This window comes from Prunus avium, chromosome 6 (assembly GCF_965620075.1).
Source record: "Prunus avium chromosome 6, drPruAviu1.hap1.1, whole genome shotgun sequence".
NCBI classification, from domain to species: domain Eukaryota; kingdom Viridiplantae; phylum Streptophyta; class Magnoliopsida; order Rosales; family Rosaceae; genus Prunus; species Prunus avium.
In genome coordinates this window covers 9,326,606-9,339,963 of record NC_142289.1, presented here as the reverse complement: position 1 = coordinate 9,339,963, position 13,358 = coordinate 9,326,606, and the positions used below count along the sequence as shown (strand labels likewise).

Below are 13,358 nucleotides of genomic sequence, written 5' to 3'. Positions count from 1 at the left end.
TGACCTCAACATGTACTGGTTGGATGCTTGGTCATGGTGAGCTAGGTATGAGCTATCATTTCTGGTTGGAAGCTTGGTCATGGTGACATGAAGATGAGCTAGGGCTGCTGGTGGGATCTATTGGTGAAGTGCATCAACCAATTCAAGATTTTCTAATACAAGTGCATCACCCAATTTAGATTTTCTAATACAAGTGCATCAACCATTTCAGATTTTATAAAACAAGTGTTGTATGCATTAGCCATATTGAATTCAGATTTTCACTTCCCCTAGGCCTATAAATAGGGAAGTTCTCTAAGCTTGTAAACACACCCCAAGGGGGGGAGCTCTCAAACACTTCTCTAGAGCTCCCTTCCCTTCTCTCCCTCAAATTCTCTTAGTTTCTCTTTCTAGTTTTCAATTGTAGTAATGAAATATTTGTGCTGAAATTTTCCTTAAGTTTTTCTTAGTTCCACTTTACTTTTCATTATGTAAATTCTTTTCTTTAGTTTCAAGTTTGATTAGTTTCCAAGTTTCAATTATGGTTTTTGTTCTTATTCATTATGCTTATAAGTTAATATGCTAGTTTGAATGATTGATCACCATTTAGGCTTGCATGTTAGCTATCTTGGTTTGAATTAAGAGTATACACCATGCTTTAATTCGAATTGAACTATGAATAGGAAGAGTATGTATGGACATTCAACAACAAGGATTAGATACATACTTGGTTGTTTAAAATGTTCTTCTATGCTTAATGGGTTCCTAATGCTTAATTTTAGGTTAGACAACAAATGATCAAATTAGGGAATTAGGAACACAAGGTTATGACCACACACCATGGCTTAATCATACTTTAGCTAGAATCAATCCATTAATATAAATTGAACTTGGGAACTTATTTGCTTGAGTTACTTTCTTATTTTCTTTTTTTTCCTTCTTTCATGTTCTTTGTTTTTGTTTTTGTTTTGTATAGGGAAAATGAATTGGATCATTCAATCACCAATCCTCGTGGGATCGACCTCGCACTTACATATGCTATACTACCAAACGGCTCGTGCACTTGCGAGTATCACAAGTTGAGGATGCAACTGAATCCATTTTGGTGCAGCTGTATCTACACAACAATTGGTTTACTATATATATATTACTCATATGCATACAGACTACAGTGTATGTATTACATAATTGGGTTCATTAATCACTCCAGACACCCTGAAAATTTTCAAGGATGACTCATTTCAAGACTTTTAAAGACATCATTAAGAATCAGCCATGCAATTACTTACCGTTTCCATGTTTAGTGTATTGCAATTGTTTTGCTGTTGTTTCTTTTAAAATTATTTATGGTTGTCATTTTTACAAGTTCGGAATTTCTCCTCTCTTTTTCTCCACAATATGTTTTCTGTAGTTATTTTCAATAAATTTTCATGTTGGCCTAATGCAATTGTTTTGATGTTTACAGCAATGAGAAGGGTAACATTTGACGATTTGGCAGGAGCTGACGAAGCAAAGCAATATTTCCAAGAGAAGAGACTGTTGAATTTTTAAAAACCCAAGAGAAGTTTTTTGCAGGTGAAGACCATTCCCTTGAACTAGAAAGATATTGCGGGCTAAGGCCATAGCAGGAGAAGCAGGGGTCCCTTTCTTTTCTCTGTCAAGGTCACAATTCATAGAGATGTTTGTACATCAGCTGCCACATCATGTGGTATGAAAAATATGGTAAGTCTAGTATTAACTGATGTTAATAAGTTTTAGTTTTAAATTTGCTTTCAATATTTATGCTACAATTCTTTTTATATTTTTTTTCATTGAAGACTTTGTTTTAGGAGGCCCCATTACTCGTTTTGTACAGGGCCCTTAAAATATCAGAGCCGCCCCTACCCGTGAACCAGCTTCTTTCTTCATGAATTGAACCTCTGTGTGGAATTACTTTACTGAGCTGCATGGCTCTTGCTAATCTAAACAGCCACTGCTGCAATTGGTTTGTTTTTCTTCAGAAAAAAAATGGAAATGCCAATAGAAGGTTTTTAAAACTGCGCCAACAGAAGGCTCTTGCTAATTAACAACCATATGCTATCATTTATTACATATGCAGTTCTCTCATTTCTGCGTTGAAATGAAAAAACCAGAACATCATTTCTCTGCTCATATGCCAAGTTATTAGTAATTTGGCCGAACGACAACACCTTTGATAACAAGTCCGCTCTTCCATCTCCCATCATATTCGTACAATGAAAACTCGACGTCCCCAGGTTTTTCGGGTGATGCAATAAAGTCGCCAACCGGAATCTCTATCCATTGCTCTCTTGCTTTATCTGTCAAATTAACTTTACTCCATCGATTCTCTGAAGCATGTGGGACAGTGAGTTTGAGATTCACTGGAACATCCCATCCATAAGCTTTAGCTTGCAGCTTGACCACAAATACAACTTCATACCGAATTCCTGGTGACAGCTTTGTGGTCTTAAGTTTTCCACGCACTTCTAGCCAACATACCTCTAACAGTTCAGCAGCTTCAGTAGGGCCATCACTGCAATGAAGCCTAAGTTAGGACTAAGATTACTGATAGCATTAGTATGATATACAGTTCCTCTCCTATGAGGATGTCTGAACATTACTAAAATGTAAACACGATTGTAAACAAAGAGAAAAGCAGGAAGAGATAGTAGAAAATATATAGTGTCGGCACGGTGATAATGTCTGGACGTCCGAGAAAAATTTGGATATATATTTTAAATTTGTTGCATATGTTATCTGTTCCAAATGTTCATTAGGACTGGAGAAACCGAGAAACTGAGCATAAGTTATGTATTGATGTTTTTGGTACCTGGTTTCTTGCACCCAGCGCCAGTAACGAGGGTCTCCAGACCAAGTGATATCAAGAGCCTTTGCATACACCAGAAAGCACCTGTTGGACGTCTGGTCAAGATACATCTGCAATAACAGTGATAATGCTAACAATATCCAACAAGATAATGACATAATCAAGATGGTTGATTTCTAAGTTATTTTACAAGTTTCCATTCTTTAAATCAAATTGAAGTCCCATAAATTTTGATTTGGAGCTGAATTTTGGCACACATTTCAGAAGCATAAATATGTATCTATGTATATACGTAACTAACACACAAACGTACGCAAAACTAAACCATCCGAGCATGGTGCTTAACTGATTCTGTTGGCTGTGCCTGTGACTGTGAGGCCTCACCACCTGATGACCACCCAGTCTCCATCTCTTCAATACACGTCTTCCATCCAATGCTTGTTGTTACTTATATAGGTAAATGTTGGAATTGGCTCAAATTTGATGGCATGTGATGTGTTTTGTTATGGGCACCTACCTTGACTTTGTTGGCTTCACAAGTGCTTTCGGTGGTTGTCTTTTATTGATAAAATTGCATTGGATATTGTGTTCCCTTGGCTCTATGGGCAGCCGAAAGCAAGATGGAAAAGAGGAAGAAATCATGGTGCCGAAACCATGTGCTGCAAGTCATGGTTTGGCTTCTTTTCTCTTCACGGGGGAGCTGTTGGTGAATCTTCTTGCAGCTAGCTGCTGCACTTGTCTACATCAGGAGGTAGGGGTGTCCGCACCGAAACAAAGAAACCGTTTACCGGCCGACTACCTGCGGTTTAGTCAAAATCCAAACCAACGGCGCACCGCACAAAGACGGTTACCGGAGGTGCCGGTCACCGTGGGTAGCTGCGGTATCGGTCGGTTACCAAACCTAGAATAACAAACCTGCAAAAAAAAAGTAGAGAAAGAGAGAGAAATAACCTCGATTCATCACAAACACAGAGAAGGAGGGAGAGAGAAATTTAAAAAATAAAACCAAACTTAGTTATTAACCTAAGAACCAGAGAGGAAATAGAGAAAAGGGAGGGGAGAGAGAGAGATGAGTTAAAGAGAGAGGGGAAGAAGAAGATAGGGAAGAAGGCTCGTGGTTTTTTTTTTCCTTGAGCAGTGAAAGATGAAAGGAAACCTTGGGCATTTATTAACACCCATTGAAAATATTAAAAAATCTCATGACAATCAAAAGTTGTTAATATTTAGAATTTAAAATTAATTACATCAACCCCATTTGCCCATTTCCCCATTAGAATATTAAAATATTGTATAGAATATCATTTCCCCATTAGAATATTAAAATATTGTATAGAATATCAAGAGAGGGAGAAGAAAATGTAACGGCAGAGAAAAACATTTCTCTCTCCTTTTTCTTTTTTCCTTCTTCCCTTTTCTTTCCTTCTATCTTTTCTCTCTGTTTCTCATTTTCTTTTTGTTCTGCGTTTCTCTCTTTTCTTTCTTTTTTTCTTTTTCTTCCTCTTTCGTTGCTTCTCTCCTCTCTCTTAATTTATCTTCTTCTCCTTTTTTTGCCTGGCTTGGTGGGGTTTTTGGCCCCCTGTTTCTCATATTCAAGGGGAAGACGAGGAGAGAAGGAAATTCAGAGATGACTAGGGTTCGAATTTGAAGGGAATGAAATGAAATGAGGGAGAGTCGATCTCAACGTCTAGTTTCTTCGGCGATTGTATTAAAATATATATATATATATCGGTCGGTTGCAGTTGCCGACGGCTTTGGTATCTTGCAACTGCATCCGCACCTGCCGCATTTCGGCTCGGTCATCCAACCGCAACCGGTCATTGACTGGAAAAGTCAACGGTTTGTTGACCGAAAATATCGGTTGGAAACCGCCGAATTCGGGTATTTGCGGTCCAACCGCACATCACTATCAGAAGGTGTGTGGGCGGTGGGCAGTGTGCATCACTTAGGCCATCCCCAATGGTACAGACTCTAAAAGAAGTTGATAGACCCAATTTAGAGCTTCGACGGAATTTTTGGGGCTCTAAAGACATCTCTCTCTCCTACAATGGGAGGCTCTATATTCGGGTATTCATTTACAATGTAAGTTGATTTATGTGTTATTTTTTATTTGGGGTTCTTAGATCTAAGTCCAAAACGATAAACTATTATTAGGTTTAGTCCACACGTTTTTTGTTTTAGATGTAGGTCCTTTGACTTTTACTACTCTTTTTATTACCCTTTGAGATAAATAAGGAAAACATTAAAAATTTAAATTTAATGAATTATTTACTTGTAATTGAATTTTAGAATTTAAATTTTGAATTCTTTCATTGATAATATTTAGCTAATACATGGGTAAAATACAAATTAATCAATGAAAGTAAAAGGCCCACATATTATACTAATCGATTAAGCAAGCGCCCACATTAAATTATGTACCTAACATACAGGTAAATAGTGTTCTTATTAGCAACGAAAAAAACTTAGTGATAAATCGTGTTACCTATAAGTCATGAACATAAATTAGAATACTACCTATAAGTTATTAACATAAATTAGAAGACTACATATAAGTCAGATCCAAAAATAGACAAATAAAATTGCATGTTACCTATAAAAACAAATGTATATAAAATACTATTATTCATTGTCTTAAATATGAAAAAACACATATATTCCTATGCAATAGGCAATATGACAATATACCTACACCATAGGATAATATATCTACAAGAGTATATACTATACCTCTACCATAGGGTGAACAAAAATAAAAATAAGAGTGCTACTATTTCCACCCACCTATCATATTTCTCCACCCACCTTATCTTTCCACCCACCATGTAAATTTTAAAAAAACACAATCCTATCTCCCCACCCACCATTATTCCTAAAATACCCTTTAATTATTAATTCAAAGCAAATTCTCTCAAAAACCCAACTTATATCTGTTTTACTTCCTGACCCGTATTAAGGGAAACCCCCCTTCCTTTTCTCCAAGCCGATTGTGGTTCTTTCAAGAGTTCATCCCTCTTTCTCATCCTGGAGGAGGTGACACATGGACTTTGTGATGAGAGGGGTTGTGTGCGGTAGAAAAGGGGATTTGGGTATTTATTTTCTTTTAGGTCTTCTTTAATTTCTTATTGATTTATTTTAATACATATGTGGTTGAAGAACATGAAGTTGAAGCATGGGTTCGAATGCTTATGGTCCCCAGGCTCCTATCATGTTGATCTCCCTCAATCAAATAACACCAATCGCTTGTTGCTTGAAAAAAATAGACGAAAATTAAACAACTTCATGACATAGAATTTCATGAAATCTTTAAAGGATAATAGGAGCCTTTGAAGGGATAATTAATTTTGCCCACATTTGTTTCGCAGAGAAAATGATAGTACCTTTGAGAGAAATCATATTTATGATTGAAAAATAGTAAGGGTCAATTTGGTATTGCTGTGCTGTGAAAATAATCGCTGTTAAATTTGCTGTGAGAGAAATCAGCTGTGAGATAATGCAGTTTGGCGTTTGGTAAATTTTTCGTTAAAAGTGTTGTTGGTACGAATTCCCGTATAATACAAATTATTCTGAATGAATTTTGTCACTGATTTTGTTACAAATGCTTATCTACATGATTGGTTTACTATATATATAACTCATATGCATACAGACTACAGTGTATGTATTACATAATTGGGTTCATTAATCACTCTAGACACCCTGAAAATTTTCAAGGATGACTCATTTCAAGACTTTTAAAGACGTCATTAAGAATCAGCCATGCAATTACTTACCGTTTCCATGTTTAGTGTATTGCAATTGTTTTGCTATTGTTTCCTTTAAAATTATTTATGGTTGTTTGAATTGCACATTTTTACAAGTTTGGAATTTCTCATCTCTTTTTCTCCACAATATGTTTTCTGTTAGCATGGTATCAGAGCAGGTTAGCCCACGTGTGAAAGCAGCCAATATGAGTTGTCCATGTGTTAGGCTTGAAAATTCGTTGCTAACGAATGAGGAAGAATTGAGAAGAAGAAGAAGAATTGAGAAATTAGAAAGAGAAAATGAGAATATTATCTGAGAATTCTGTTCTGAATAATGAATATTACAGTACCCAGAACCTTTTATACTTTGGGCTTTGCTTAGTAATTATGCTAGCTCTTCCTAACTAACAAAAAGATACACGTGACCATTACAACAGCTAATACAAACTAACTCCCATGATTAACGCAACAGTCTTGACACCTCAGCACTCTTGCTATTAGCCAAACATCCCCCCTCAAGCTCAGTTTGGATTTCCCAGTCTGAGATTGGTACAGTGCTTGGAGAACACAAGTGCATGAAGTCTTTTTGTAAATACATCTGCAAGGGTAGCAAATCCTTTGCGTACTTTGACTGATGTACAAAAATAGCCCCATTACTATGATACGAAATCTGTAGCCCCAAGAAATAGGATAGTTGCCCCATATCTTTCAACTCAAAAACAGAACCAAGATCAGCAATGATTTCTTGAATGAGACTCATATTAGAACCTGTTAAAATGATATCATCTACATAAAGAAGTAAGATGACTACATCTGAACCATGATGCTTGACAAATAAACTGGGATCATATTGAGAGACTTTGAATCCTAGAGAAGGTAAGTATCCAGTGAACTTTGAGTTTCATGCCCTCGGAGCTTGTTTCAAGCCGTATAACGATTTCTTTAGTCGACAGACAAATTTGGATGTTGAGAATCTTCAAACCCCTGTGGTCGCTTCATGTAGGCCTCTTCATCAAGATCACCATGTAAAAAAGCATTCTTAATATCTAATCGGTTGAGTTTCCAACCATGCATTGCAGCCATACTAAGAATAATTCTGACAGTGGTGTGCCAAACTACTGGACTAAAGGTCCCAGAGTAATCCAAACCATGTGCCTGGCTAAAACCTTAAGCCACTAGCCTTGCTTTATATCTGGAAATGGTGCCATCAGAATTTCGTTTGATCTTGTAGATCCATTTACTACCAACCACATTTTTATGCAAAGGAGGTGGAACTAAAACCCATGTGCCTTGCATATGTAAAGCTGCAATCTCCTCTTGCATAGCTTTTGTCCATTCTGAGGAGTAAGAAGCAATCTTATAACTGGCAGGTTCATCTAGTTCTGAAGAAGGCAGAAAAGTCAAACTAAAACAATGATAATCTGAGAAATCCTTGTGTTTGCTAATTCCAGACTTTGCTTGAGTTTGCATAGGATGTTCATTAGCATGATTTGAAGCAGTAGAGCTGGAGGAACTATCTGAGTCGGGAACAACCTCAGAAGAACTAGATGATGGTATATGAGGGAGTAAAGCTTCCAACTGAGCTTCGCATAAAATTGGCAGAGTAGGAATAGCAGGTATAGAAGTCTCAGAGGCATGAGAAGAAGAAAACTCCACTGTAGATGTTGAGACGGAAGGTACAATATGTGGTGGAGGATCTATATGAGAGTTGGGGAAAACTACACTTGAAGGAACACTGATAGGCATATAGGGAACTGAAGAAGTATCCTGAGGAGAAGACACCTTATGACCTTTAAAAGGATATGTACTTTCATCATGAATAACATTCCTAGAAATAAGAACCTTGTGATTTTCCATATTATAATAAAGGACACCCTTATAGCCCAACACATAGCCTAAACACACACATAAGGAAGAGCGAGGTTGAAGCTTATGCTTAGTGAAGGGCCTCAGACAAGGATACACAGCTGAACCAAATATGCGTAGATGCTTAATCTCTGGAAGTTTATGAAACAATCTAAAATACGGCGATTCATCTGCCAATATTCTACTAGGCATTCTGTTAATAAGATAGGCAGAATGTGCCATAACATGAAACCAAAAAAATCTCAGGCAACGAAGCTGCAGTTAACAGGGTTACAGATGTCTCAATCAAATGTCTATTTTTCCTCTCAGTAAGGCCGTTCTGCTGGGGAGAATAAGGACATGAAATTTGATGTTCAATACCATTATTCAACAAGAAATCTGTAAACTGCTTGCTCATAAACTCTCCCCCCTCCCCCCAACCCCCCAATCAGTTTGAAGACACTTAATAGATGCAGAAAATTGATTCTTGATAAATGCAGAAAACTGAAGAAACTTTGAGAAGGTCTCAGATTTATTGAACAATGGAAATATCCAAGAATATCCGGTAAACTCATCAATAAAAGTCACTACATATCTGTATCCATCATAGGATTTACACGGAGAGGGTCCCCAAAGATCACTATGGATTCTTTGAAATGGCACTAAAGACTTAACATGAGTAGATGGAAAGGGTAAGGTGCATTTTACCACTTAAACAGTAAGGGCAAATATGATGATGAGCAACTACAAGAACTGGTAATTGAGAGGTTTTAAGCATAGTCTAAACTACCTCATTAGTAGGATGCCCTAACCTACTATGCCACATAGATGATTTGATTCGCTGGCCCACATAAGCAGTAGATGGAGAAAAGGAACCAGCAGCTAGAGGAGAAGAATTGACTGGAGGAACTGCACCAGGTATAGGATATATGCCTTTATTGCTCCTGCCCCTGAGAAGAACTTGGTTTGTTGCCTTGTCCTGTATACAGAAACCAAACTGATCAAAAAGGACAGAATAGTTATTATCCTGGCATAGTTGATGAACTGACAGAAAGTTAGCAGTAAGTTGTGGAACATGAAAAACATTGTGCATATGTAGTTTAGAAGTGCCACTAAAGAGATTGGTGTGTCCAATGTGAGCAACTGCAAACCTACCCCATTGCCAATAGTAACTTGATTTGCAGAAGTACATGGAGTTACATAATCCAATTGATCAACAGTGGGCACCATGTCATGACTGGCACCACTATCCGGTATCCAGAATGTCTTAGGAGAAAATGAGGTATGAGTTGTCATTGTCATGGCAATGAGGTGTGACCATTCCCTTGGACTAGAAAGACATTGCTGGCTAAGGCCATAGCAGGAGAAGCAGGGGTCCCTTTCTTTTCTCTATCAAGGTCACAGTACATGGAGATGTTTGTACATCAGTTGCCACATTAATGAGTTTTAGTTTAAATTTGCTTTCAATATTTATGCTACAATTCTTTTTATATATTTTTTCATTGAAGACTTTGTACTGGCCCATTACTCGTTTTGTACTGGGCCCCTAAAATCTCAGAGCCGCCCCTACCCGTGAACCAGCCTCTTTCTTCATGAATTGAACCTCTGTGTGGAATTACTTTATTGAGCTGCATGGCTCTTGCTAATCTAAACAGCCACTGCTGCAGTTGGTTTGGTTTTTTTTCAGAAAAATAAAAATAAAGAAGGAAATGCCAATAGAACAGAAGGTTCAACAGAAGGCTCTTCCTATCAGAACATCATCTATCTCTGCTTATATGCCAAGTTATTAGTCCTTTGGCCAAACGGCAACACCTTTGATAACAAGTCCGCTCTTCCATCTCCCATCATATTCGTACAATGAAAACTCGACGTCCCCAGGTTTTTCGGGTGATGCAATAAAGTTGCCAACCGGAATCTCTATCCATTGCTCTCTTGCCTTATCCGTCAAATTAACTTTACTCCATCGATTATCTGAAGTGTGTGGGATAGTGAGTTTGAGATTCACTGGAAGATCCCATCCATAAGCTTTAGCTTGCAGCTTGACCACAAATACAATTTCATACCGAATTCTTGGTGACAGCTTTGTGGTCTTAAGTTTTCCACGCACTTCTAGCCAACATACCTTTAACAGTTCAGCAGCTTCAGTGGGGCCATCACTGCAATGAAACCTAAGATTACTGATAGCATTAGTATGACATACAATTATTCTCTTATGCGAATGTGCGGACGCCATTGTAAATAGAGAGGAAAACAATGAGGGGTAGTAGAAAATATATAGCGTCCGCATGGTGATAACGTTTGGATGTCTGCATAGGAGAAAAATCTGGATATATATTTTAAATTTGCTGTATATGTTATCTGTTTCATATGTTCAATAGGACTGGAGAAACCGATAAACTGAGCATAAGTTATGTCTTGACGTTTTTGGTACCTTGTTTCTTGCACCTAATGCCAGTAACGAGGGTCTCCAGACCAAGTGATATCAAGAGCCTTTGCATACACCAGAAAGCACTTGTTGGACTTCTGGTCAAGATACGTATGCAATAACAGTGATAATGCTGACAATATCCAACAAGATAATGACATAATCAAGATGGTTGATTTCTAAGTTCTCTTACAAGTTTCCATTCTTTAAATCAAATTGAAGTCCCATAAATTTTGATTTGGAGCTGAATTTTAGCACACATTTCATAAGCATAAATATGTATCTGTGTATATACCACGTAACTAACACACAAACGTACGCAAAATTAAACCATCTGAGCATGGTGCTTAACTGATTTTGTTGGCTGTGTCTGTGACTGTGAGGCCTCACCATTTGAGGACCACCCAGTCCCCATCACTTCAATACACGTCTTCTATCCAATGCTGCTTGTTACTTATATAGGTAAAAATAGGGATGATGTGAAGCATGATCAATTAGCAACCAATGGGTTGGTTGAACTTGGAAAACACTTTGGAATATCATAAAATGCCTTTATTCCATATGGTAAACTTTTGTTTGCTTAACATATAAAAAAGAAAAAAGTTTTTATATTCCAAGTAAGGGAATCACATCCCAATATATATATATATATATATTCCCTTTTATAAAGTAATATTTGAAAGTATTCATCTCATCATCATCTTGATTTACTTTGGACATTCGATCAAAAGCTCCCTTTACTGTTTTGAACTTTTATATTATATTTGAAGCCTTTTTTTTTCTTTCGTTTTTTTATTTGCATAATTACATATTCTTGACAGGGCTTACTTTAGATTTTGAAGTCCTTGTGCGAAACTTCAACTGAGACCCTCACATAATCCAACACAAAATTGACCACTACAAAAGTAATGAGCACGTCAATATTTCAAGAAAGTGTGCCTAGTCTAGCAGATCTAGTCATCAAGCCATTGAAAAAGAACATACTTGTCAAGATACATGGACTCTAATTGGAGTAAAGGAAGTCTAGCTTAAGGGGTTCTATTGAGAATAAACTAGACTTCTCTATGTTTAGTGGTCGGAACTAATCTAGGTTTATCCCTAATTATGTGGTAGTTGGAGTTAAATTAAGTGTATAAGCTATCTTATGTTGGTCTCTTGTTGTTTCTCAATGTAGCCTTTAATGTTGTTTAGGTAGCAGTTAGTTTTCTAGCCTATTTAAATATGGTTATGGTAATAGTGTAGTGTTAGAGCATCTCCAACACTAGTAGTAAATAAAGGAAAATGATTTTCCCACTCCTCTTTTATCCACCTATACTCCTTTTTGTTTAGAAAAATGGAGTGTAAGTGGATAAAAAGGAAGTGGGAAAATCAGTACCCTAAATAAAATTCTTCAAATTGAAGTTTGTTGACCTACATGGCAATTTGAAAAACCTTAGAGCATCTCCAATAGTAGTAGCAAATAAAACTCTTCAAATTGAAGTTTGTTGACCTACATGGCAATTTGAAAAGCCTTATCTGCTAATTGAATAATTTTTGCTCCAACAGACTCTTCAATTTAATTAATGCAATATCATGAAAAAGAATGAAAAATATGAAAACATGTGAAAAATGTCTATGTATTTATTATATGAAAAGAAAAAAATGCATGTTTTTAACATTTTCAAGATAGGTTTTGTTTTTCCAAAGTAAAATTAAATGTTTGAAGAGCCAAAGTTAACTTACCAGTCCTAAAGAGAGAGAAAAAGGTTGCACCTTTGATGACTAAGGTTGAAGAGAGTTTTTCTGATGTGTGTTTGTGCCTAATAAATCTTGGCCGATGAAGTTGACTAAGGGAACTTCCTCTCGGCCCTAGCGCCTACCCACGGCCGAACGTGGCAAGTCGTTGTTCGCTTTCTTTCGTTAAAGACAAAAGTGAGCTATGAAGGCAAAGCCAGCACGGCCTCAGTGAGGCCGGCTGAGGACGAAGGGAGTGATAGCTTCTCAGATACACGGCCAAGATAGGAAAGTCAAGTGGCGTCGCCACGTGGCGTCAAGGTCCCACACTTCATTTAATAAAGTAACGCCTCTGACTACAGCAGAAGACCCATGTCACGTAAGAGCATTTAATGTGCAAGAGAAGAGAGGAAGTGACTGAAGTCAGGATATAACGAGCAAAATCAGGGCGATTAGGTGCGAAAATCTTACAACTTGTAGGATTAAGTCACCAACCATCAGACCAGGGCATTAAATGCTCCTTCGAGGCCCGAGACGCAGAACCCACCATCAGGGCGGCGGCCGGGATTTATGGGGGTCACACCACCATACTTCACATTCCCAAATGTCGACTCGACTACCCACTAGCTCTGATCAACCTCATCATGCAGATTTTCAGCCTTGCTGTCTCTTCAGGACTTCTCCTATAAATACCAGGCTCCAACTACGTTTAAAGGGTTCAACACCAAACACAAGCCTCCCACGGAGCAGATTATATTTTCCTGTCATTTACTTCCTATCATTTATCCTCTTGTAATGCATTTTCAATACTTTTACTAGCTTTCCTAGG

The 13,358-nt window shown here is 37.5% G+C and overlaps 1 protein-coding gene and 1 pseudogene across 2 annotated transcripts; both read right to left on the bottom strand.

The window, feature by feature from the left end:
- Window positions 1-2,001: 2,001 nt before the first annotated feature.
- Window positions 2,002-3,949, bottom strand: LOC110753062 (protein PHLOEM PROTEIN 2-LIKE A1-like). Of its 2 annotated transcripts, none has more exons than XM_021953872.2 (3): window positions 3,120-3,949; window positions 2,810-2,916; window positions 2,002-2,512 (listed from the first exon to the last, which is right to left on the bottom strand). In XM_021953872.2, exons 2-3 carry the CDS (start codon window positions 2,914-2,916, stop codon window positions 2,143-2,145), a joined length of 477 nt encoding a protein of 158 aa, XP_021809564.1. In that variant the 5' UTR covers window positions 3,120-3,949; the 3' UTR covers window positions 2,002-2,142. The 2 variants fall into 2 exon arrangements, with proteins under 2 accessions (XP_021809564.1, XP_021809559.1); XM_021953867.2 differs by having other exon boundaries at window positions 3,153-3,946.
- Window positions 3,950-10,177: 6,228 nt separating this feature from the next.
- On the bottom strand, window positions 10,178-11,231 carry LOC110753075 (protein PHLOEM PROTEIN 2-LIKE A1 pseudogene; annotated as a pseudogene).
- Between the last annotated feature and the right edge of the window lie 2,127 nt (window positions 11,232-13,358).

Coding starts and splice junctions, on each gene's coding strand:
- LOC110753062 (XM_021953867.2), bottom strand. CDS start 3,215: ATGGAGACTGGGTGGTCATCAGGTGGTGAGGCCTCACAGTCACAGGCA. Junction 2,917..3,152: donor AGGCACAGCCAACAGAATCA/GTTAAGCACCAT, acceptor CTGTTATTGCAG/ATGTATCTTGACCAGACGTC. Junction 2,513..2,809: donor CGCTGGGTGCAAGAAACCAG/GTACCAAAAACA, acceptor GCTTCATTGCAG/TGATGGCCCTACTGAAGCTG.